This window comes from Fundulus heteroclitus, unplaced genomic scaffold, assembly GCF_011125445.2.
Source record: "Fundulus heteroclitus isolate FHET01 unplaced genomic scaffold, MU-UCD_Fhet_4.1 scaffold_48, whole genome shotgun sequence".
Classification (NCBI taxonomy): domain Eukaryota; kingdom Metazoa; phylum Chordata; class Actinopteri; order Cyprinodontiformes; family Fundulidae; genus Fundulus; species Fundulus heteroclitus.
Genome location: NW_023396901.1, coordinates 1,927,526 through 1,954,487, shown reverse-complemented (window position 1 = coordinate 1,954,487; position 26,962 = coordinate 1,927,526). Strand labels below are relative to the sequence as shown.

The window sequence follows — 26,962 nt, the reverse complement described above, 5'->3', positions numbered from 1 at the left end:
TTTTTTTTCCCTCAAGCATTAAGGTCACAATCAAACAGGCATTGACAAAGTTCTCCGCCTCAGAGCTCTTTGCAGTTTGACTGAACATGCAGACGGCGTTCTGGAAAAGGAAATTTAAGAGTTAAATTCACGTTCGCTTCAGTACACATCTTTATTCTTTAAGAATAGAATAAACAGAATAGCTTTAAAATACTGTAACTATATATTATTTTCTGAACATACACAGAAAAAAAACAACAACAAAAAAAAAACAATACTGTTTGCAGCTTTTTGGTGTATTTTCTGATGCCCTATGTGTCTCCTGTTGATTTCACACCACTTGATGTTTAGATCAAGTGACTTGGCGAGCTTTCATTCATCTGCAGCAATCTGCTGTTTCATCTCTCCATCCTCCGTGTCGTCGTGCTCCCTCTGCTTCCGATGCTCCCTCCTTCACGCTTTCCTCTAAACCTTTCCTGGATGGACAAGACAAAGAAAAACTAATCATTGAACATACAAAGCAATGCCCGAGTGAAGGACTCAATAGCAGACTCTAGTTATTTGCTCTATACAGGAGAACCACATTGCACGGAGAAAAATTAGATGGACTGCACTAGGGCTGCGTGTAAAAAAAAAATCCATACCAAGATTAATATCAATGTTTTTGAAAACGATTTATTATCGATATTCTGGCTTTCAATATCGATATACCTCCCAACCCCTAGGGGGCGTTATTACAGCGCGCCATTACTGTTCACAGAGAGGAAGTGCAAGTGAGACGAATTTGCGGAATGGCCGACAGGATTTAAGAAGCACCTTCGTCCCTAAAATCAGACGTTTGGGTACATTTTTGGTTTCTGTGATACGTTAAATGCATTGAACCAAATGCACTTTTATTTTCTTGTTAATATATCTGTGTTCAATAAATTGAACATAAATATAATATTTGGCTGGTTTTGTTGATTGAATGACTTTGAGCATTAATTTGAAAGTAATAAACATCAATATTGGAGTCAAATCAAGCTGAGCTGTATGGAGAATCGTATCGTATCGTGAGCTATGTATAATATTGAATCGGCTCATCCTAGATGATACCCAGCCCTAGACTGCACCAAATGCACAATGTGCTGCTTGATCTGAGGAGTTGTGTTTTCTCCTTTGGACTCAACAGTATGTGACCAAGTGTTTCCACAGAGCCAAGAAATAGTCCCACAAACGGCCTAGAAAGGTTAGGAATTGGGTTTTATTTTAATTTGATGTTATTTTCCAGGTCTGGGTAATTATAGGAAAAGAAAATAGAGGACAGAAAAATAATATTTTTTCCCATATTTTATCATCTATCCCATTATACAAGAGTTGTAGCCATTAACCCACAAATGTTTCTGCCCAACCTTCCTATTATCTGTCCACTTGGCTATCCATCCATTTCATCCATCAGTGCCACAGTCCATCCCTTCCTCCATCCATCCAGTCATGCATCCCTTCCTCCCTGGAGCTTTTCCGCATACTTGAAGTGGACATATCATTCAAAATCCACTGTTTTAGCCCTACAATCCATAAAATCCACTCCTCTAGGAGTACAGAAGATCTGAATATAGTCTCTTCAGGTACTGCATAGATGTCTTTATATTCTTTGTGGGTAAGATTGTTTAAGCGGTTCAGTTTTTCTGTTATGTGTTACATTATTTGCTGCGGAGCTGCTAAACAAGGTGATGGACTTCCGGCTTACCAATAATGCGAGGAAAGGAAGAACATAGTATCACATATTTATAGTCAGCTTATTGTATTTATTTCTTGAACAATTAGCCAATAAAGTACTGAGGAATCTGGAAACTTGTGGAAAAGAATGGACCGTCGCCTTGAAAGATGCGTAGAGACCCTGAAAAAAAGCTACTGTTTCGGTCAGATCCACACTCGTCTTCCTGCTTGCCTAAATCTTAATCAAAGAGTTATTTTATATATGTTTCCAAAACGTCCCTTAAAGAAAGAAGTTCACAGATTTCACCCTGTGAAAAAGAAGCCTGTTGGTTTGCCATCAGGGGCCTAAACTCTGCCTTTTCATAGCAGAAAATCAATAAAACTGAAGATTCAGTGTTCGTGTTAGAAAAGCATTAAAAAAAGAAACGGCAAAGTTTGCACACCATAGAAACATTAAAACAATACTTGTAGCAGCAACAACTAACATTCGTTTAATTAAATGGGTCGTAGATCATGCTAGACACGCATGTCAGTAGTATTTAGGATAAAGTTTTCTTAGGACCACATACTGTCACTCCCAGGAATACACGGCAGCTGTGTAGATTAACATGATAGAAAAATTAGTAGAGACTTGGAAGCAACACTCGGATCGGTGCGCGGTGCAGAGAAACCGCTCAGCTTTGAGTCAGGAGCAGAAAACCTTGTTTTGTTACAGGGGTGTGGAGGAGGCTGGTTTTAGGCTGCATTGTCAGAAAAGGAAATGAGGAACTGGAGCAGCCAGGAAGGGAAAAGGACAATTCGATCCAACATCATCAGAGAGAACAGAGATCAGAGGAAAGAAGGTGGGAGGTAATTAAGACTGAAATAAAGGGAAGATGTTAACAGGTCACCCTGTTCACCGACGCTGCATGATAATCAGCTTTGATTTATTGATTTATTATTTTTTGCTCATATGTAATACATTGCAGAAACACATATAAAAATAAGTAAAATGTTCTTAAAGATTAGTGTTTTTGTCCAAGATTTGAGCAGCTAAATAAGATCATCTGCTAGTGGAATGAGTATTTTTTTTTACCCCTAAAATAAGAGAATTAGACAAGATGATGGAGATGAGTTGTTCCTATTTTAAGTAAAAACAAATCTTATTCCACTGGTAGATCATCTTATTTACCTGCTCAAATCAAGCACAAATACACTAATTTTAAGAAAAAATTACTTATTTTTAGTTTGGTTTTTGCCGTGTATAAATCATTAAGGTGCTTAACATTAATAATAACACAATCTTATGACAGTCGCTCTTTGAGCTCACCTTCCAGATATGTGCGAGCCACGAATTTCAGAAGCTCATCGAGAAGGATGACCGGGAAGGAGAGTTTCAGCACCATCAGCCACTGCTCCACATTCAGATGAGTGAGCTTGAAGATCATCTGTGGATTAGGGGCAGAGTGCACAGATACCGGTTCAAGACGACGCCACGCAGCAGAAGCGTCTCTTATCTGAGCTGGGCTCGTTTGGCCGCGGCCGATGGCGGAGACTTACAGGCAGGGGGTCGACGTAGATGATCATGAAGTGGAGGGACATGGAGAGGCTCATGGCGGCCATCAGCCAGCCGTTGCTCCAGGGAGGCATCCGCACCAGGGACTGGTTCTCAGACAAGCTGGAGGGTTTCAGGAGGGGGGGATTGTTAAATGGATTAATATCGATGTGGTTCATGTAATAGACCAACACAAATTAACATGATTCAGACCCCAAAAAAAAGGAATATAATATGTGATTATGAAGCTTATTTATATCCAGCGTCCTTCAACCCGATGCCCTAAATACAACCCAGTGCAAGCGATTGCCTTTAAAATTCACCTACTTGGTAAAAAAACCATCCACCTGACAATCTGCAGTTTTAATATCAGTAGGGGGGGGGGACATTAATCAGAGAAGCAGCCAAGAGGCCCAGTAACTCTGGAGGTGCTGCGGAAATCCAGAAAGAGGCTTTAGAAACAGAGGAGCCATTACTGAAAGACGCCACAAGAAGTCCAGTTTGGACTTTATTACCTGTTTTTACATGTCACAGCAGAATTTAAAGAAAATGATCTCATTCCGGATTCAGACGGAACAAAATTCATAATCATTCTTGTTTAAATTTAGAGTTAAACGGATTAGTGTGTTAAACGAATGTATATCTATCCTTTTATGCCTTCCTAATGACTTCTCAGGTTGGCTGAGCTGCCCTGATGAGGGTTTTCTCCTCTGGAGGCTGCGGGCTCTCAGAGTAGAGATTTATAAGACTGACTTAGAATAATCCAAAGAAGAAGGGAAACTCGGACAGATAAAAAAAAAAAAAAAGCAATGGCCTGATCAACCCAGTCATTCAGTTCAATTCAGTTAGGATGCTTTTGTGCATAGTAGGCATTGGACTTTGCTCTGGTGTGATCCACAGTAGGAAACCATCTAATTCTAACAGCCTGGGCCAAATGAGCGTTCAGCCACCTTCTTCGCGACATGAGGAGCTTCAGGCTGGAAAATCGCTGCTGGGCAGAGATTCTCCGTCTCTGAGCTGAGAAACAGAAGCTCGGAAGAGCAAGTCGGGTTCACTGACACAAGATTGGGACCTGCAAAGTAAGCTTTCTGATTCCTCTGATAGGGTGGTGACCTTAGCTGAGACTGACGTCAATTCCTTTATGTTTTAAATCCTCCAGAACCTTCTTCCTGCGCAAATTACCATCAATGTTGTTTTGCTTCCTTTAAAATACAGAAAGAAGTCAAGAAAGCTTTGAGATTAAACCTTTTCTCGGCATGGGTCGTGGTGTTCTGGACGTACAGTCGCAGTAATGTGAAGTTTTCTGCGGGTATCCTTTTTCTATCCACTCCACAGCTGTGCACGGCTTTGTATTCAAAGAGGGTGAGCGCTTTGGCACGCCACTCTAAACTGGACTTAGAGTTACGATGTAAATTTGGCAATCGCTGCTGCGTGTTGGGTTTATGGTGAAAATGAACTGAACAGTTTAAAAAAGGCGAATAAAGCTAACATTTAGGGGATTTGTGTCAAAGTCCTTCTTTCAATGACTAGACAATTTCCAGTGGGATTAGGAGAAGTGGTCTCAGCATGCAAAGCCAAAAAGACTGAAGAACTGGAGGCCCCTCCTTTCTCATAAGGAGTCGGCTAAGGGTCTTTAGCAATGGTGCCAGAAGCTGCCGTCTGGGTGTGAGCCACGTGTGCAGCTCCTCATAAGATCTTTGTCATGAAGGAGTCATTAGAAACAGCCTTTTGTGTTGATTTTTAATAAACTACTTGTACTGTGAGTTGACCTGAGCAAAAAAACGCCCTTTGTTTGGTTTGCTTTTCAGCAAACTCCAGCTAGTCTGTACAGCCTAATATATGCATCTGTATATCTTGTTGCTAAGCTCCTAGAAAACCACGGTGCGGCGTGAGTTCCCACCTGTTCAGAGCGTTGCACATCTCGATGGTGACCAGCACAGACAGAGCCATCGTCATCGGGGGAGAGGACTCGAATACGTCACAGTGGATGCCGTCAAAGTCCTCGTTCTCCTCGGTGCACTGCATGAAGTGCGACTGACGGGGGAAGGTTCAAATTTCGGGTTAACAAAGTTGTAACGTGCTCACAGGGAAGTAGGGGTGGGTATTGCCAAAGAAGTCACAATTCGATTCGAATCACGATTCACATGCCACAATCCGATTCTATCACTGTGCATCACGATACTTTAATTATTGCAATGCATTGTGATATTTTCACTGAACACTGTTAGAAAAAAATACAGGCATTACCAGTTACTGGCTGTGTATGATCTGGATAGTGTCTTCAATTGATACATAACTGAAAGCACCTGAATTCATACATAGCTGTATTTATTGAAACAACTTTTGGAGGTATTGCCATGAAAACAAATATGACTGTTACTGGACACAAATATTACTATTACTGGAGTGGACACACTGACAAAAAGTGCTTAGGATTTATAAAACTTAAAATAACTAAATGAGGATAATCAGTGCCAGTTACATGGCCCTCAGTGGTCCTTTAAACTAATTAAGTTGTATTCCACTTGTTTTTGGCTGATGTTCGCCAACTATTGATGCAATTTTATTTATAATTTTTTTAAAATTAATAATCGATACTTGGCGTCAAGAATCGATGCAGTAGATCGCGAAGATTAGAATCGCGATGCATCGTCATGCCGATTATTTTGCACACCCCTACAAGGAAGTGCTCTGTATTTTGGTCAGTAAAATATATATTTTTTGTGACACTTTAAAACTTACCAGCTGGTAGAAGGTGACCATTGGGCCCTCGTCACAGTACAGGAACCACCATGCTGCTGCTGCCACTGTTGCAGCACCAACATAACCTGGAAGAACAGGCATTAGAATTGAGATCAGTAAACAAAGCAGCGATTTTGTTACTAAATTCAGGATGAGGGGTATTTACTACAGTAGTTTAACTAAAGACATTGATTGATTGATTTTAAGCCGGTGTCTCTTCAAGAATCTACCTCCGATGGTCAGATATCTGAAGAAGAGCCAGCCTGAGATAAGGGGCTCCTTGGGGGAGCGGGGGGCTTTTCCCATGATGTCCAGGTCAGGGGGATTGAAGCCCAGCGCAGTGGCTGGTAGACCATCAGTCACCAGGTTGACCCACAGAAGCTGGACGGGGATCAGCGCCTCTGGCAGACCCAAGGCAGCAGTCAGGAAAATACTGAGGGAGGGAGAAAAGGCTGTCTTAGTTCTCTTCTCATTAACAGTACATCTTTGGGAATTAGGCCCTGAATGCCTTCGTTAAGGATCAATATCCTCCATACAGGACCCACTCTACTATTGTGCTGCACATGGCCTCAGTACACTGCAAAAACGGATGTAAGAATAAGTAGAAATGTTCTTAAAATTAGTGTTTTTGTCCTAGATTTGAGCAGGTAAATAAGATTATCTGCCAATGGAATGAGTTTTTTGACCCCCAAAATAAGATAATTAGACATCCTGCACTTGAAATAAGATGATGGAGGTAAATTGTTCCTATTTTATTGCAGAAATCTTCTTCTATTGGCAGATCATCTTATTTACCTGCTCAAATCAATGAAAAATGCACACATTTTAAGAACATTTTACTTATTTTTAGTTCTGTTTTTGCAGTGTAATGTAAAACAAAAGTGCTTTTAATTTGTAAAGCTGGGGGTGTCTTTTTAATGATGTTAGTTTATCAACAAGAGAATAAGATGGTGGAGGTAGGTTAAATTAGAGGCAAATCTAAGGTCTTGGCTGGGCTGCTGTTTCAGGCTCTTCTTTAAAAAGGTTTTCCTCATATTTGTCCGATAGCTCAACCTTCTAAGCTGCATCTCCTCAGCAATCCATTTCCTGTTCAATGTGGTGTTCCACAGGGCTTTGTTCTGGGGCCATTGTTGTTTTTGATTCATCTGCTCCTGTTTGGTCTCATATTGCCTTCTTTTAAAGATATATCCTATCATTGCTATGCAAATGAAACTTTGCATAGCAATGATAGGATATTTGCTAATAACAGGTGGATTAGCAAATGAAGCAGTTTTGAAACTGCTCAATTGACCAACAGGTCTTTATGCAGTTAAAAGCTGGATGACTGGGAAGAAAAAACTGAAGTAATCATATTGGTACCAGAAAAAAATGTATGGATAAACAGCTCATTGGCTCTTTTGCCCCTTTGGCTAAATCTTCTGTTCAGGATATACAGTTGAAAATCATGTCAAATCTCTGGTTAATTCATGGTTTTGTTTTATTACGCCTGAAAATATTGCAATGCGCTACACCCCTATTAGTGATCAAGACCTACTGATTGTCCCTCATACAAAATTTAAAACTAAAAGACAGAGAGCTTTCTCTTCTGTGGCTCCAAGACTCTGGAACTCTACTTTCTCAAACTCAGCAGTTTCTTTTAAAGGCAAACTAAAAAAAGCATATTTTTTAAATCAGCCATTGTTTAATTTTGTCTTGTGTATTTTTACCTTCTGTTGTAAAACACTTTGTGGTTTCTAGCTTGAGAGGTGCTATGTAAAAAAACTTTTACTTACTTACCTTAGAACTTTAATTAATGTCAGGTCCTGGAGATTTTAGATAATTTAGTCTAAACTAGTGACTTAAAATATGAATTTAAGTCAATTATAGAGTCTTTTTGAATGAGAGTCTAAGTCAAGTCCAGAGTTTTACAGTGAGTCTAAGTCAAATTTAGAGGCTTTGTGTAACTTAATTGCATCTATCTTGAGTCGTCATCCTTGATACATAGTTAATATTATTGTAGGAGCCATTTTTCCTTTCCTGTGTTTATCGCCACCAGGAGGCGTATTTCATTTTGAGTTCTGAGTGTCTGATGGGGGATGGGGTTATTTAAGGTCAACCATGATTGTGTTCAGGTGTTGTTAATTGGGAAGAGGCAACCGTTTTCTAATGTGCTTGGTTTGGATTGAAGTGAATGTTTGTGGATCTAAATGGAAACAATAAGAAAATGGACATTGTTCTGATAATAAATGACTTTCTAATAAGTCAAACTGAAGATCGCCCTGGCAAATCTTAATCGAGCGCACGTAAGACCAACGCCTTACAGAAAGAACAACCAGCAGCCTAAAATAGAGGATTTTAGCTGCTACAATTATCATTGTTGTAAAAAAACAAACAAACAAAAAAACACAATGGGCTCACCAGACGACCTCGCCTACGTTGGAGGAGATGAGGTAGCGGATGAACTGTTTCATGTTGTTGTAAATGGCTCTGCCCTCCTCAACAGCGGACACAATGGAAGAGAAGTTGTCGTCAGCCAGGACCATCTCAGAGGCAGACTTGGCAACGGCAGTGCCAGAGCCCATGGCGATGCCGATCTCCGCCTTCTTCAAAGCCGGGGCATCGTTCACTCCATCGCCGGTCTTTGGTGAGGAGAAGAAAAGAGGAAGAGTTAGTCTCGCCAGGTTCACCCAATGAAATCCCATTTTGCCTCACCAGTAGGGGGGGGGAGCTGATTTTTGCCCTCACCATGGCAGTAATCTCATCAAAGCCCTGCAGGAACTCAACAATCTTGGACTTGTGGGAGGGCTCCACCCTGGCAAAGCAGCCGGCCTTTCGGACCGCTTTCTTCTGGTCGTACAGAGCGAGGTCGTCGAACTCACGGCCGGTGAAGGCCTTACCAGTGACGTCCTCATCCTCGGTGAAGATGCCGATGCGTCTGCAGATTGCCACAGCTGTACCCTTATTGTCACCTGAAAGAGAGAGAACAGCAGGAATGAGAGCTATGTCCTCTCCGACCAATGTTCGCAAACGGTCGCCTAGACGGACCGGTGATCATGATGACGCGGATGCCAGCCGCCCTGCACAGCTCGATGGAGCTCATGACCTCCTTGCGAGGCGGGTCGAGCATGCCGACGCAGCCAACGAACGTCAAGTCAGTCTAGAGAAGGAAACAGAAAAAAAAAAACATGATCCGCTGCGTTCTGCCCGGAGGGATACATTTCTGCAGTTGCTTCCTCGCTGAGGTAACCCACCTCGTAGTCTGCAAACCGCGTGGAGTCCTCCAGGTTCATCTCTTCCTTCCTCGGAGGAGTGTCGCGGGTGGCGAGGGCCAAACAGCGGAGGGTGTCGCGCCCGGTGCCCCACTCCTTGATGATGGACATGATGTGGTCTTTGACCGGGCCGGTCAGCGGCAAGCGGTTTGTGCCGACGCGGACATAGGTGCAGCGATCGATCACGCCTTCGGGAGCACCCTGGTGAAGACACGAAGGGTTTGCAGGTTTGCGTTAAACCTGTAAACTTAGCTTATAATGCCTGTGTTCTCCATCTCAGTCTATTTTTCACGTCTGTAGAAAGAATGGCTCTGAATGTAACTTTAGGCTTTAAACTCAGGTCTAGCATAAATTTACCTTTCACACTTACTTGCACCACTGTTAAAAATGTGCAAAAAAGCCTTCAATGAAATAAATTATTATGACAAAGAAGCATAATATCTCACTTAAACACATCGGTGGCAACATTTTTGGCACCTTTCCCAAGTGATTTTCTAAAAGGTATGCTTTTTCTAGTCGGAGTGTCTCAAAACATTCAATCAGTCATCCCTAATTTAGTCATTCGTTTCCATAAGATGTAAATACGATGTGTCACAGATTTCTCTTTTAGTCACTCTTACAAACAGGAAAGACAGGAGAACATGCTACTCAAGGTATGACAAATGCGCTCACATTAAGTCAAGAGAAAGCTACAAAAAAACAGCTGCTCCCTTGAACCTGCCTATATCTACAGTCAGGGCATCAATTAAACAATACACACAACTGGAACTGTGAGGCTGAACGAGGACATGCTGGTGTGGCGGAGGACATGTGATCCCGTGGAGGTGTTTTAGATTCAGAAAAAAAGTCTGCTCAACTCTACTAGAAAACTTTTCAGCAGGACAATAGCCCAGAACATATGAGCAAGTCAACACAAAGTTGTCCACAAGACAAAAAGTTCATTTCTGTAGGCTTCAGCTTGGGGGAATGTTCTAGTAAAGCACAGTAAAAAGGTGCTGTCTAATTTTAACGTTTTACAAGCCAACAAGTAAGGCACCATTTAACTGGCACACAATAAAAGCAAACCAACAGAAAACTGATTATTATTAGTAATACTCATTTTTAAACATAGAAGATTTTTCAGGGTGCAATTCATTTATTATTTCAAGAATAAATCTGGAGGGTGTTGTGTTTTTAAAAAAAATCTTTTTACAGATATGTCCAGAGATGACTGAAACTGAACACAAGCTAGAACCGATTGCATTTCCTCCTCCAAATGTACAAAATGACAGATGCACATCTTTTCTTAAAGATGTGCATCTGTCATTTTGAACTCCCCCCCCCCCAATAAAGACGGCTAATTCTTAAAATATCTGTTGAAATATTGCCTCATTTTACTTTCTTTCATTTGAACCTTTACTCAGCTATGTGCAAAGATGCTGCAACTGTCAATTTACATGATAAACAGTTTTCTTTGAGATTTTTTTCTTACATATTCTTCCGATTTGCAAAGATCCAAGCTCTTGTTTTAGGTGTCAGTAATCATGAAATGCTTCTGTTCTGCTTAGTGTCTAAGAGGTGTTATCACTCACTTTGACAAACATCTTGTTCCCTACGGGCGCCTTGGCAGATTTAGCAGGCGAGCAGTACGCTGACATGGACTTTCTGTCTCTGGAGAACTCCAGAGTGAATTCCTTCTTCATCAGCTGCTTGATGACCTGCATGGAAGAGGAGAGACAGATGAAGATAAGCAGCAGAAGCCGGGTGTCTCAAAGACCTCAGACCAAGACGGTTTTAATTGGGTAAGCATGAAAAAAAAAAATCTGCTGTAGGTCAGCATCTATATTTGTCTGTTTGGCCCTTGGTTGCTTAAAGTTTATGAGCTTTTTCAGGTAAATGCGAGGATTTCTGCTGATTGATTTATGCTAGAGAAAGACTATTTCTAGCAACTCTAAAGAAATCAAACGCTAGCACAATGCATATAATTAAAAAATCTCTTTAAAATAACCCAGAAACTGATGCTTAATGATGCATATGGTCATGTTTATCAAATTTGAATATGCATTTCTAACAGGCTTGTTAGGCAGATTAAAAGTACAGTTAAGCCGGTATTAAACCTTTCATTAGGCTCTTACTTCTGCATGAAAAATGTTACTTTTTCATTGGTCTGATGTAATATTCTAATCTTAAATGCTTTGTTTTTAAAAGCTAGGGGTGGGGAAAAAAAATCCTAATTAACACAGAAAAAAAAGCTTTAAAACATCATCAGTCTGTGTTAAACTACATGACGTGTTTCCCTTAGTGAACTGAGTTACTGAAATAAATGATCTTTTCAATACTATTCTAATTTGTTGAATATGATTCTGTAGTGCTACTATGAATGACTCCTTTTTGCATATTCATAAGATTTTGCTCTTCTCCCTGAGAAATACAGATAATGTCGTGACTCGCTGCAGGAGATTTGTCATGGACTTACAGAACAGCAGGCGTTCGCCCGCTCGATCTTTGACAGGCCGCGCACGTCAGTGTTGAACACGTTCATCTTCTCCACCAAGCAGCACAGGGCCGTCTCTGTGGCCTCGCCCACTTTCTCATAAATGCCCTTGGTCTGCACCATGGAGAGGGAAAGCATCAGAATCAAAGCGTTTTTTAATTTTTATTTTTTTTACTCTTTTGCGACGTGTAAACATCGGTGTACGCTCTGCTGACCTCGTTGTAGTCCAGAGACGAGTCATTGCACAGGGCACAGATGGTCGCCAGCTCAACCAGCCCATCGTACTGTCCACACTTCATAAGTGCGCCGTTCTTTGTGCTGGAGAGAAAGAAAAAAAAAAAAAAGGTTTTCCAACAAAACCATGCCTCAAAGAAATGGCCAATCTCAGATTTTCACTTACACTTCTCCTTCAGGGGTGTACTTTGAGCCTGAAATGTCAAACTGACTAAGGGTGACGTTGTCGCCTTCAACTTTATCGATGATGAACATCTGCAATGAAAAAAAAAAAAAAAAGGCGCCATAGTTTCCAGATTCTAACATTCGGACAAAACTCCATGCGGCTGTATGGGTGGACGTGAAGACGAACCGACCTTGGTTACACACATCTGGTTGGTGGTGAGCGTGCCCGTCTTGTCGGAGCAGATGACCGAGGTGCAGCCCAGAGTCTCCACAGACGGAAGGCTTCTGACGATGGCGTTCTTCTTGGCCATGCGACGGGTTCCCAGCGCCAGACAGGTGGTGATGACGGCAGGCAGGCCTGGAGAAGGGGTTATTGATACAGGGAGGCATTAAGACAAAGACCCAAGAGACAAAATGAAATCTCTATTCAGTTTAAAAGCCCAACCTGACTGTAGTGTCATTTTGTTATCTGAGCAAATTTAGAAGTTGAAGGAAAGCAGCAAATTTAAATGATCTGCCAATGGATTAAGATTTTTGCACTTATAATAGGAGCAACTCATCTAAATCATCTTATTTTAAGTGCAGTTTATCTATTTATCTTATTTTACGTGTAAAAAATACTCATTCAATTGGCATATCATCTTATTTATCTGCTCAAATTAAGAACAAATATGCTAATTTAAAGAAATTTTTACTTATTTTCAATTCAGTTTTCGCAGTGTGGCTGTATGTTTAGGGTTGTTTTCCTGTTTTCTGTAAGTCTCCGGGTTTTCCCTCCATCCTTGACGGGATTTCTTGCAGGAATTACTCAGCTCCAGTCCCGGCTAAAGACTAACATCGCCACTGCATAATTCAGCCACCACCATGTTACCCCAATAATGAGGTGTATTCTGGGTTATGTGCAGTTTTAGAACAGCATTATTTATACTGAGAATAAATTACACTCAGGTACGCTCTGCGTATTCACAAGGTGACTTATGAGGGGCCAGTGGTCTCACTGATTAAAATAAAAAAGTAAAAAAAAAACTTTTGCACATTGAAGATATAGAAAAAAAAAATAAAAATAAAAAACAGATTAGGCAAATTTTCTAACTCACCTAAATAAAAAAACAAACAAAGAAAAAAATCATCCCAGTGCAACATGGCCACTTAGCCCTCTTTCATGGAAGGCAGTATGGTGGCCCGCTATAACCACCAGTAGTTAGATAACCCTCTGGGTCGGTGAGACTGAAGCCAGTCTGTGGGCTTTACCTTCAGGAATGGCAGCCACAGCCAAAGCCACAGCAATCTTGAAATAGTAGATGGCACCACGGAACCAGGACCCCCCGTGGACGGGGTCATTGAAGTGGCCGATGTTGATTATCCACACGGCCACACAGATGAGGGAGATGACCTGAAGGGAGAAGCAAGCAAAGTGTTGTGTTTTACTCAGCGCTGAGTTTCAGGCTTACCAAACAATCAACCAGGACAGGATGGAGCAAAGCACCTTTTTTTTTGACGACACATTCACGCCGCTTCATGCCTTACCCACCTTGGACAGCTGCTCTCCGAACTCATCCAGTTTCTGTTGCAGAGGCGTCTTCTCCTGCTCGGTGGCTGCCATCTGGTCACGAATCTTACCGATCTCTGTGGAGACGCCGGTGGCGACGGCGATGCCGACCGCTTTACCGGCAGCGATGTTGGTGCCCTGGGCCGGGGTTTCAGAAAGGTTTAGAGAAACGGCAATATCCTAACAACGGCCAGATCGTTTCAGTTCATTTAGACGTTCATGTAAGTCCTAACCGTACCCAGTGTTCTTTGAAAGAAGCAAATAAAATATTGTCACATAGATAAGAAACTTAATGCCAGGAAAATGTCTTCAGGAAGGACTAAAAAAGAAAAAAATGGTCAAATTTGCCAAATTACAGAGAAGGATTAATCTACAGTCAGAATTAATCAAGTTTATTACTATACTATTTGAAATTTATTAACATTGACTGCTGTGGTTTCCAAACTATTGCCACCTTCTGCAATGGGTATAAGTTGAATAAAGCAGTCTAACACAATGGTGTAAATAAAAAACAAAAATTGAGAGAGGAATGGCTAGATTTTTAAAGGAATACAGAAATACCGTATTTGTTGGCACCTATGGTAAATTATGATTAAAAAGCCTTAAAATAAAAGTTCCTGTTTTATTCCAGAAGCAACCCCCCAGAGTTGAACGATTTAGAAGAATCCAATAAAAGCCTTTCATCTGCATACATTTAATTAATAAAATCATTGGCAATCAACTAGTTACTATAAAGTAAATGAAAGAGAAGCATTTTTTTTTGTCATTTTATGCTTTGCTTTTTTAAACCTTGAGTTTGAACTTTTTACTCAGTGACTTCCTGTCCCCTTGGGGGCCACATATGAATGACAAAATGGGAAAAAAAGCAGAGATCATATCATTCAAGTAAGACAGGAACAGGCTCCAAGTAACTACTCACTTAAACTTGCCCTTATCTACAGCCAGAGCAGTAACTAAAAATGCTCAAAACAACAGGAACTGTGCCAAGCGAAGCTGATCAAAGAACTGGGCCTGTCCTGTCATTTTGCATCGATGTAATTGGATGCATTTAATCGATATGTCGGGGTGAAGCGATGTATTTGCTACACATGTGCGGAGGATGCTGTACGCGTCTCTCGAGACTTACCGAGAACAGCATGTTCTTCTTGTCCTGGTTCACAGCTCGGAGGTCTGGGACGGCCTCAGTGTGCTTTATCACGCTGACAGACTCCCCTGAAGCCCAATGACAAGTCAGAGCGACCAGCAAAGACATCAAATGACATTTATTCTACTTTTGACGACAGGCGTACCGGTCAGAATGGACTGGTCCACACGCAGAGTTGTGGACTTGATGGAGATGATCCTGATGTCAGCTGGAACTTTGTCGCCGACTGTCGGTAAAGACAACCAACCACAGATAAAGAGAAAAAAAGGCTTTATTAACGTGGAAACATACAGGCTTGTTCAGGTAAGTCGGGACTCCTTTTAACGCGATCGATTTGCTTTGGAGCTTCGCAGCACAGAGCTCGGTAACAATCTGACGGCAGCATTCAGGATGAAGGGGGCAGGGGTGATTGACTGGTTTTAGCACTTCGGATGGACGGTGTTGTTGTTGAAAACCGACACCACTGTGAGAGTCAGAGGGAGAGCAAGACCTTGGGGAGATCATGAGGGGAAAAGAACAGGTGGACAGGGAGAGACAGAGGACTGGGTCGATATCAAGTGCTTCTAAAGTCGAGCTTCTCCACCCCTTTTTCCTCTGTGCTTACCTTAAAAGGAAGGGGCCATCTTTTTTGTCTCTTACAGATGTAACCTCTAGATAAAAAAAAAATAAACAAAATGTCTAACTTCTTTTTAAGAAGGTTAATTGTTTTCTTTTGACAATCTTATTAAAACAAGAAAAGAGTCCATGTCAACCTTTTTTAAATAAAACCTGATCTGTGTCAGCTCTACTGGAACTTGAAAACCCAGCAAATCTATTTAAACAGGAATCCAAACTGCAAGAAAGCCACAAGAGTCAGGGACCTTTTCTTCTATTTCTTTCTTTAGATATCCACACAAAAAAACTATTGAAATAATAATAAGTCTAAAAGTGGTTGTCTGGCATCGCTGGGCCAGATACTGTCACATTACAGACCAACAGAAGTGCCAAAGGTACTGTCCAGGTTTTTTTCCCTATATATAAATAAAAAAGGTTTGCCCATAGACACAATATTTCAACATAAAACTACAAATGAAGGACATCATTATTCTTACAGTACAAAAAAATCGGATCAATGGGCTTTTTTCCCTATTGATAAGGTATACAATTTCTTCTTGGTTATTAACCTTTTCTGCACAAATGTAGCATCTACTGGCAACAGAGTGAGTCTCAAACGTCATTGTTTGAACCTCAAGATTCGAAACAAATAGGAGTTTACAAAGAATTCTGGGGAAAAAATGCAGCATCAGAGTCGCAGTTGCTCAGGAAATACGTTTAATTTTCTCCATCAGAATAGACAGGGCCATCAATACTGCAAAGATGGGTGTTATTTTCATATAAGTCTTACCAGAAACTTCCACCACATCACCAGGGACGATCTCCCTGGCCTTGATCCTCTGCACGCTCTTCCTGTCGGCCCGGTAAACCTTTCCCATCTCAGGCTCGTACTCCTTCAGGGCCTCTATGGCGCTTTCTGCATTCCGCTCCTGGAGCAAAAAAATTCACATTCACTCAACGACGGCCATTGGTCTCTTGATCTCACAATAATCCCAATAATCCAAATCTAAGTGCAACCCTTTGAAGAAAAAATATGGGCATATGCAGTATACGCTTCATTGGGATGCGTATTTTATCTAGATTTTATGTGACAGGCCAAAAAAACGTTGTGCCTCATTGTGCGGAAGTGAGAGGACAGTGAAATGTGAAATCAGCCCCCCTGAGTCAATGAATTGTAGAACCCCGTTTCACTACAAATACAGCTGCAAGTCTTTTGGGGTATGTCTCTGTCAGCTTTCAACATATATAGGGTGAAATAGATTGATACTCTCCTTGTCCAGGGTGAATGTTGCACTAGTTTAAGACTTTTTATGTTGGTGTGCAACAGAAATTCAGTCCATTCAAACAGTGTGAATACTTTTGCTGGGTAACTTTGTTGATCATTAGATTTATCTAAATGTAGACAGATTGAGGAGTAAGGACTTGTTTCCGTCTACTGTTTTGAGAAGATGTTTTGAAAACCAAGGATTTTTTACGAGTAAAAAAAGAAAAAAGAATCTGGTTGTTTGTCCAGAATTGACAGAATCAGATTGAATGTTGTTGGATCAGGGTACGCTCGCATCTCTTTTAACCATGAACCGGCTGAGAACGAGTTCGACGTTCATGAAATTAAAGCTAGGGAAATCTGAAAAGCGTCTGTCTGACGTCCCACACGCTGCGGCCGGTGGGACGTCAGACAGAGCAGGGCAGTGAAAGCTGCGTCAGCCTGATTAACCCAGAGGACAGACGGAGTGAAGTTCAGCTCAGTTGGTGGTTTTTCTTCCAAGGCTATCCCCCAACCGCCTCAAAGTGTAAAGCTCAACTTATGCCAGCTGCCCTCCCTCTCCATACCCTCCATGTGTGAATCCTTGTGCATAGTTTCCAAATGACCGTTGCAGGGGTTGATATGCACCCCCCCCCCACTAAACCAAATGCCCACTTCACGGCCTGTATTGTTACTGTGGACTGCGCAGTAGGGACTGTCAAGAATAAAAAAGAAAAAAAAACAGCTGCTTATACCTTCCAGGCAGCTTGGGCTGCAGCTCACCACTTTGTTGTTCTGACCTTCAACATCTTGACCTTCTTCTGACGTCGCACCTCCTGTTCTGGCTTCCCTTGAACTTTCTGCTAGGGGAGCGCGCCGTCCGTAACGGACACGGGGCCGAGACAGGCTGACAATGCGTGTGATTTATTGAGCGTGACTGTTGCTAAGTTTGAGGGTCTATTTAGGTGAGTGTAAAACACATTGCACAGGGGCAGCCAGGTGTCCTTCAGACTGTAATTATCTCTCCTGTGTGTGCACGCCAACTGACCTGCCACACCCCTACGATGGCATTGGCAATGAGGATGAGGAGGATGACGAAGGGCTCGACGAAGGCGGTGACCGTCTCCTCGCCTTCCTCAAACCACGCCAGCACCTGTGTCAGGCAGACGCAGAGTTAGCATGCATTACAAAACGTTGGTCCCGTGTCATTTTAAATGGTAATAGCAGAAGTCTGTCACATACCTAAGGGATAGCTATGATTTATTGACAGATTCAATCCATTACTTCTGACAAAAAATAATAATAATGCTTATTTGGTATCAAAAAAAAAAGAAGATGGAACTGAATGACTGATCCTAGATTTACACACTTTGAGTTAGATCTCTCCCAATTTGTTGTTGATATTTGTTTGGATGAAAAACATATTTACATTCCAGCACTATACAGATTACTCCAATGAAATTTCCCGATTGAACAAACTTAGTCAATTTTTTTCTCTCCTACAGTTAAAAAAAAGTTAAAAACCCATGCAGCTTAATTGCATTCTTGACAAAATGTGTAAAAAAAATAATCTAAAAAATATTCTTATTGCAGCAGCATAAGCTCACGCAAAAAACCTTCAATGATCACAGCTTCAAAATTGTATAAATTGTTCAGTATAAAAAAAACATCCCACATTAAACATTATTCCTTTTTTAACAATTATTTATGTTCCCAACAATCCTTAATGATTTATAATTTTAATTTTATCATTATACTATTTCAGTTTATTTTATTGATTAGTCACTTATTTAATAAAATATTTAGTAACCCATGACTTCCTGTTCCCTGGGGGTCAAAATACAAGAAGACACAAGGGCCAACTCCTTTTAAACACGCTTCAAAATAGGAAAGACAAGAGAGTTACGCAGTCAAACCTATATTTTAAGTTGCTTCATTTATTGTCTGTTTATTGTAATTTATACATAACAATGAACAGACAAACAACAACAACAAAAACAGGGAAAATACTCTGTTCTGTGCCGTCACAAATGTTATTTCAGATCTTAAACTACAGATGACCAAGTAAAGGTTAGTCTCATTAAAAACAGTGAAACAGCACCCTAGTTTAGCACCAATAGTGAGTCCCGGAGTAAATGCTAACTGTGACGAGGTTAGCTGCTAGCGATTAGCCAATCTCGGTATTCTCTCAATACACAAACACTTCTTGTCTATCACTCTCTAGCTGTTTATTTTAAATTAATCTCTAACCAGTGTTGAATATTCAAAACATGTTTTGAGTATGTGCTAACCCTAGCGCTGTTAGCGGCTCACAGTTAGCCTGTTAGCGGCTCACAGTTAGCCACCCAGAGCAGGGGTATTAAACTCATTTCTATATTTGGCCACTTTGGCATCATGAGGTCATTAAAAGGGCCGGTTGCACCTGTATAGACGACACTTTTGATTTCATAATTTCATCCCAGTTCACATCAAAATGTAAATAATTTCACAATAACATAAGATTAGCACCCTTAGGCCCATTTGAAAAGTGTATCTGCAAAAAATTGTATATTTGGGTGACTTAAGATTTAAACTCATCATTCTGCGTTACATTTTCTCTTTTTGGACTTTTCTGGGTTGTTTTAATGTGATGTGGTAAGACCTAGTGGCAGGTTGCTGTTACTACACAGTTAAAAAAAAATCAACATTTGCTACAGGAGGCACATTTTCACTCATTTTATACACTTTAAAAGGATATATGCCTCTACTTTACGACATGATATGCCTTTCTTGGCTCGTGAGGGCCAGATAAATTGCCTTGACGGGCCTTGAGTTTGCTACATGTGACCTGATGGCACTATTTCATTTCCCCACCAAAATGTTGGAACAAAAACTAATTAAAGTTATGGAAAAGTTCTTCAGTCCTTCAGTTGTTCTGTTGGCCAGCCCAACGAGAACAATTGGGAAGTGCCTTCAGAGAGAAACCTTACTTTGATTGAAAATACGATGACATTTTAGTTTTGCAGGATTTCATGACATAAAATCTCATTACATAGCCAATTATTATACGCGGACGATATTTAACTGAAATCTTACAATATGCGAGGCCTGTTCATTTAATCTTTCTTATTGTGATGATGGAACAAACTGTTAGTGTTAGGAGTAGTGTTAAAGTCACTGACTCTTTAAAAGTGCTGTAAATCTTTTTGCGTCATAGTTACACATGATGCAAAAGGCCAAACATTGTTTGACCGTCGCAGACCAAACATTACTGAGAAAATACTCAACACAGAAACTGTAAACTGTGCAAAATAAAGGTCAAACATAACTATAATTTAAAGACAACCTGGTATTTGGCAAGAAACCATTTCGCTGTTAACTTATGTGCCACACCTTTTGAGTAATGGTTTGTAAATGTTTAAGGTGGTCCTTATCATTGATTCTTTAACTATTTACAGAGGAGCCTTATTGTGAAGCAGTACCCATAGCTTTGTTAACACAGACAGCAATTTATCTCAGGGATGATCCTTCGGTGGATCAAATAGCAGTTGTCTCTTATGTCACCCTATGTGTGAAATGTCTCTCCAACAGTAACACGTGACTCATCTTCTAATCTATAGCTTAACACGTGCCTCCCTTTTGTGAGCGGGAGTCCCACCTTACAAAGGCAGGCCTGTTTCGGAAAGGCTCCGTGTTGACATTGACACAGATTAGTCGCAGGCCAGCGGAGCACGGGCCGAGCCGGGAAGGAAACAGTCGAGTTTTCCCACCCAACCTTGGGAATGCTCAGGATTTCCCGCTGCGTCCTAATCTGCCTCATTTCCACTTGCCTCCTCTCCTTCTTGCATCTTCTCCTCACCTTTCCTTTGTTTGTTTTTTTGAAAACGCTCCCTCCCGCCATGTCTGTCTTCACAGTGCTTCTCTTTAAACCGCACAATGGACCTCGAGGGCGAGCGTCAGAGCCTGTCAGCACGTCGCAGTGACATAACATTCCTGCGTGTATGAATAGGATGAGCATGTATCTGCAGTATTTAGTGTTCTCTTATTTAGAAACCGTACACGACTCTCAATCAATTGCTCTCATTTGTCATCGTACCCAACAATGCCATTGTGCAACCCAATCCCCAGCCACCCTTCCTTGCGCACCCTCCTCTCCTCTCTGTGTTTTTTATCACTCCCGCTGCTGCAAGCCATCCCTCGTTCCGACCATCCTTGACCTTTGTCCAAGGATACAGTTTCTCTCCCCGGCTTGAGACTTTCTTAAAATAAAGCTTGTGCCATGCATATGTACTGGCACACAGTGCTACTCACTTTCTGTCTTCCTCTCTCTCTCTGCCTGTTTTTTTTTTTTTTTGTTCCACACACAGCCGTCAGGCCTTCTAGGGCCACAGCGACAGCTGTAAGGGAGGGCGGAGGGCAGAGACTGAGGATTAAGACAATGTGTGCAACGCGCTGTCCTTAATAAAACCATGGCACAGAGAGCAGCAGCAGAGAGGGAGAGCGGGATTCCTTGTGTAAATGAGAGTATATCCAAAGGTAATTTGATATCTCGGTGATGTACATGCTGTATTTGGCAGCCTGAGCGTGTGTTTGTCTTTACCACAAAGATAACGGGGTGGGGGAGCTGAGTCCTCAGAACTGCTGCTCCATTTTAAAACTGGTTTTCATTAAATTGGGGAACCTGTTTCGTAAAGTTTTTTATTATCATTATTGTACATTTTACTGTCCATCTCGGGGTCAAAGGTTTGTTCCTGTACCTTCTCCAGATCAGTGCACCTGTTGACGCTGTGACAACAGAGGAAGCTTAAATACAAAAAGGAGCCTAAACCTGAAAATCTGATATTCAAATATACTGTGTAAAATAACAATATAATTTTTGTCACTGTCTGACATTTACTTAGGATCAGCAAAACTATTTCTTGTTGCTAAATACCAGAACACTTACAGTTTTTTTTTTACATAAATTTCTTTATAGCAAGAAATTTAAATACACTAAGATTACAAAGCCTTCAACATTTTTGAAAAAGGTTAGATTATTGCCTCATGGCTTTGTAGGCTGCTGAAAGTTTAATCTGCAAAGTGGGAGTTTCTGGAGGCACACCTGTAGATCTGTTTAAAGGCAAAACCTCAGGCTGCCAGCTTATATTCAAGTAACCATCACCCTATTAAAGAGGGAGACAGGTTCGACGTCAGGGGGATGAATGTTTTCTCTTGTGAAATGTGTACGGTACATCAATCCCGAGAACATTAGCAAAATACCTTCTGAGAGCGATGGCTGAAGTTGGTAACTGAGCTTCACTATCCACGGTATAATTAGTCCTGCACAAGCTTGGGCTGACAAGTCACTCAGAGAGGAAGAGGCAATTACTCGAAGAGCAACACAAAAGCCAAATTACAGTCTTCAAATAAATGCACATGGGCCTTTATGTTTTGGAGACATGTCTGATGAGACTAAAATTTAGGTGTTTGGTTATAATGACCTTTTGTTATATATGCGACTCACTGTCCTTGATAAAAACCAGGGCAGTGAGAGTAGCAACAGCCTGAGAACCCCATTCCAGCTATGAAGTACAGGGGTGGCAGCATTTCATTGTGGGGATATTCTGCTACAAGAGGTGCTGGTGAACTTTATAAAATAGATTGCATCGTGAAGAAAGAGCATTATGTAGATATAAGCAGCATCTGGAGTCGTCAGGCAGGAAGCTAACGCTCGTTCAACAATGGGTCGTTCAAAGCATACAGTAAGTTTAGTTAAAACGTGGTTTCAGGACAATTATGTCAATGTTTTTAGTTGGCCATGAAAAAGCCCTGATCTCAGTCTCATAGAAAACTTGTGGGTAGAGCTCAAAAGGAAAGTGCTCTACAAACCTGACCCAGTGCTGTCCAGGATGTTTGGGTCAAAGTTCTGGCAAACTATTGTGAGAAGCTTGGTCCGAGTCATACAGTTTAAAAGGAAATTCAACCAAATACTGATTATAATCTTCAATAGTCTATCTCTCATTATTCTGGCATTTAGCAAAAAGAAATAATCCCATGTACTATACTTCCTCCTCAGGACTGGTTGTCTTATTGATGCAAAGGTTGCCAAGTAGGGTTGTCCTCATCCAAACCTGTCAAAATGCCTTAATCAGAACTCAAAAGGAGTTCTGATTAAGGCATTTTTAAATAATTGGCATTAGAGGCCCTTATTGAGCTAATTGGGCTGTTATTGATGTCCTGTCAATGGTCCTGTGAGCTGCACTCTCATCTAGTTGCACAGCTAATTTTCTAACAACCATGTCCTATTTTTGTGGCCATACCAACTGTTGCTCCACATACAAGTGTGGAATATTAGCTGTCAAATTTTAGCTTATTTTTTTATGTGTGAATGAAGACATTTCTATAAATGATGCTATGTTTATATAAAAATGTTTTCATGTGGATACGCCTTAAAAACCTTGAAGCTGATGCATACCCAAGTTACCCAAATCTTAATTTAACATAAAAATCTTGAGTGGGTTAGGGTACCAAATCTGTCTCCCCATCACCCAGGGGCCAGTATCTTCTTAAATACAGCACTGCCTGCATTTTTATGTTGATTTAGGAAATTTGCTTTTTTCCTAACAGTCTGTTTTTCACCCCTTATCAGAATCAGAAATACTTTAAGAGAGGAAGAGGGAATTACTCAATAATAATGATGATATAATGATGTTAGCTTTCTTAGCTTAGCTAACATGTGTTAGAGTATGATGTTGCAATTTGCAGTTGGAACTTTGGAAATCCCGGCTTCCGATCGGAAAAATCAACGTTAACGGCTGCTCGGAAAGTTGGATGCATTTTCTAAGACCAGTTGTCGGATCCAATATGGTCGGATGTAGCAGCTGAAACTCTGAACCGAACAAATTAAAAGTGGTGTTTGCATGTGGAAGGTACAGCTATGAAGGACGTTTATAAGAGGTACTTCGAACAAAACAACAGCTTTTCTGCCCATCACCATATTGGAATCCTAACTTTTTGTTTTTTTGTTTTTATTTTGGAATCCCGACTTCTCCCACTGTGCTAACTGGAACACTTTTTACTCGGGTTTACCCCATTCCTAGCTCCTATATTCAATTTCCGAGGTAAATGGATTAGAACACAAGGCTGTTCTGCAGAGACTTTAGTTGGGATAAAATGTGTGTTGCTGGAAATAAAAACGAATAGATGAGGCTACAGACTCGGTATTGACAAAAGCTGAATATTCAGTGATGGCAAAAACTCGTTATCAGGACATCTTAAGTGCAAACTCTATATTTTATACCATTACTTCTAATGTCAGTCTCCTACATGTATAAGCATGTAACAAGTATGAAACAAAAACAAGTATGTTTTTTTCAGCAAATTTTAATGTTCTGCTTTATTTATTTTCTTATGTTAAACCAAATTCAGAGTTTTGTAAGCACACGCCTCCCCATCCAGCTTCATATGTCCCATTTCTAATGGTCTTGACAATTTTATTTATCGCCCCGACAGTAGATATGAACAGGTTTAGCTATTTTCTTGTTGCTATTTCCTGACTTACATTTGCATTTGTACGCAGAAGTCGGAATTTTCAACCACAGAGTAAGAAATTTAAACTGAAACATCCCCAAAAGTTGGAATTATATGTTTATTCCACATTCAAAATGGCTGCTATTCACAGTAACATTGAGTAAAATGTCATACTTTTATTGTTTTTAGCAGTTCTCTACTATTTATGTAACATTTAGTCAGCCATCCATCCATGTACTACTTTTAAGTGTTATAAGACAGGATGTTTTAATGCTGTTTGAATTCACAAAATATCGCCTAGAACAGTGTGATCGTTATTGTTATTGTTTTAATAGTACTGGTTTAACAAGCAATGAAGAATCGTCACCCCTTGTTTCATGTTATGTCAAACAGTTCAGCACTGCTTAAAAAAATAAGAAGATTATGCAATAAAATGAGACTTTAAAATGCATTCTCAGACTCAAGTTGGCTATTTTTGAACCATTATTAATGACTTTGGTGCAAACGTCCATGTTTTTATTGCTAATTTCAGACATGCAGAAAACTGGAACGCAATAACTAGGAGATGACGTAATCTCCGATTTCCCTGTCCCTGTCGATTTAAATGAAATTAATACGTTAATACAATCAAACCACATCTAATTTGTTTGAATGACATATTCTATTGTCTTTCCCATTTTGAGGAATGGCTAAGAGAATGGGGCCTCTGTGACCCATCCTATTTCTACCACAGGGAAACAGGAAGCCATGAATAACTAATTGAGATCCACTGTAATTAGCAAAGGAAATTTAATGTATTTATAGTGATTGTTAGGGAAACAAATGAGTGTGGCACCAGGGATTTTTGTAAAAAACAATTATTCAGGGTAGTCCTATGCACACCAGGGGTACCAGTACCTATGTAGAGAGGTGTCGTTAATCATCATGGCTATTGGTCCCTAAGAAATGTGTTTGAGAATTTATTTTCTGCAGGCATTTTGCTAAAATAAAGTGAACTAACACAAATCAGTAAACAAGTGAACTAAGTTTAATATTTTTTGGCAAAACGTTTTAAAATCAGTTTTCTCTGTATAGCCCATCCTGGAGATCTTTGGTCTGTTCTGGATTTGATCTCAAGCCTTCTTTGCTATAAAACCCTGTGGTTCAACACAATGCTGAGCGTTATCCCTCTGCTCTTATAATCTAACAAATGATGTTCAATTAACCATGTAGATCATGGAATACAAATTAAAAATGCATAAAAACTCACAAAGGAGATGCACGCAGCCAGAAGAAGGATTCTGACCAACAGGTCCTCAAACTGCTCCGCCACCAACTCCCAGATACTCTTTCCTGACGAACAGAGAACACACCAAATTGAATACATGCATTGGCGCAGTATGTGTTTGTAGCGTCGTACTTGACCGATTGGGTGTTTGTACATGCAAAACTGATTAAGAAAGAAAATAACATTAGTGTTTGATGTATTAATGTCAACCACTTGAATATGGCTCTGTTTTAGAACCCATAATGACGTGTCAGTATTTATGTTAAATGTAACAAATATGTGGCCCATGCACCCAGTGGGGGACATCTTCTGCAACAGCGTGTGGTAATGGCATATTATTAGCTCTGAGGGGTCACCCCACACCGGCGGCACACTGAAACACAGCTAGAGGCCAAACCATAGGTGTTAAGCAAATGGCCGCGACGACTGTCATCACAGGAAGTGTTGGGGGGGGGGGGGGGGGGGGGCAGGTGTGTCCAGGTGGCTCCGCAGTGAGAACTGCGCTTTGATGGACGGAACATGCGATGCATAAACAGATGAGAGGAAAGCAGGTGTCTGGGTGAACTCACCCTCCTCTGCTGGCAGCTCTGTAGATGGGAACAGAGAACATGAATGAAAACCACACATTTACAGCCTGTTTGAGTTCAGGGTGATCAACTGCAACAATAAGATATTTCACTTTCAGACGGCCATGGAAGATGCACATTTCTATAATTAACCTCATGAATCATGCATGCACAAGGTGTTTTTTTTTTTTTTTTTTTTTGCATGCTTTGCAGCTAAAATGTCCTTTGAAGCAAACATTTGGTTTCACTACACCTAGTTTTGAATTCAGAACGGGTTTGTTGGCGCTTTGCATCGCCTTTTACAGCCTGACCCTGCAGTGACGGATGTGAATTGACCCAATTTCGAAACGTTTCAGCCAGCAGCGACGATCAGAAACGTAACGCCGCACTGCGACTGCGTTTGTCACGCACAGGTGGTTAATCTGTCGGTCCTCAGACACCTCCCCATCTTCCTCTGTTTATAATCCCTCCATCTCTGCTCTCTCGAAGCTCATCCAAGACAAATCCAGTGTGTGGGGGGGGGGGGGGGGGGGGAATAATAAAAAATCTCATCATTCATGGTGCCTTTGTCCCAGGCGACCGTCTCTTTTCTCTCCCTCACCGTTGTAGCCGTACTTTTCCAGGTTCTTCTTCACCTGCTCAGGCGGCAGGCCCGTTTCCTCTGTGACTCCAAAGTAGGCCAGAACTTCGTCCGACTCTTTAGTGTGCGCGTTCTCCATCCTCGGCAGAAACAGAGAGGCTTCAGGAGAAAGGGATAAAGAAACACATCAACACTCACATCAACCTAAGAGGCTTAATTGAGATAAAAAAAAAAAGGAAAAACTTGGTTCACCCACCACTTTCTTGAGTGTGGGATTGGGACTAAAAACTGGAGACCCCCCCTGTGCTGCTCTCTCTCTCTCTCTCTCTCTCTCTCTCTCTCTGGGCTGTTCCTCTCCTCTTAGAGCCCCGGACTGACAGAAAGTGCAACCCGGCAAACTTTCCTGAAAAGTTTTATACGGATGAAAAACTGGCCTCATTGGTGCTTCGCTCCACACG

At 41.0% G+C, this 26,962-nt stretch overlaps 1 protein-coding gene across 1 annotated transcript; it reads right to left on the bottom strand.

Moving 5' to 3' along the window:
* Nucleotides 1–132: 132 nt before the first annotated feature.
* atp2a1 (ATPase sarcoplasmic/endoplasmic reticulum Ca2+ transporting 1) lies at nt 133–26,880 on the bottom strand. The gene is made up of 25 exons (XM_012882274.3): nt 26,761–26,880; nt 26,526–26,663; nt 25,928–25,945; nt 25,341–25,423; nt 17,652–17,756; nt 16,151–16,289; nt 14,912–14,992; nt 14,749–14,834; nt 13,605–13,760; nt 13,325–13,466; nt 12,265–12,431; nt 12,075–12,163; nt 11,890–11,992; nt 11,657–11,788; nt 10,773–10,898; nt 9,184–9,402; nt 8,978–9,089; nt 8,678–8,901; nt 8,351–8,571; nt 6,184–6,386; nt 5,954–6,039; nt 5,112–5,245; nt 3,217–3,334; nt 2,987–3,104; nt 133–455 (listed from the first exon to the last, which is right to left on the bottom strand). Exons 2-25 carry the CDS (start codon nt 26,641–26,643, stop codon nt 445–447), a joined length of 2,991 nt encoding a protein of 996 aa, XP_012737728.2. The 5' UTR covers nt 26,644–26,663; nt 26,761–26,880; the 3' UTR covers nt 133–444.
* Between the last annotated feature and the right edge of the window lie 82 nt (nt 26,881–26,962).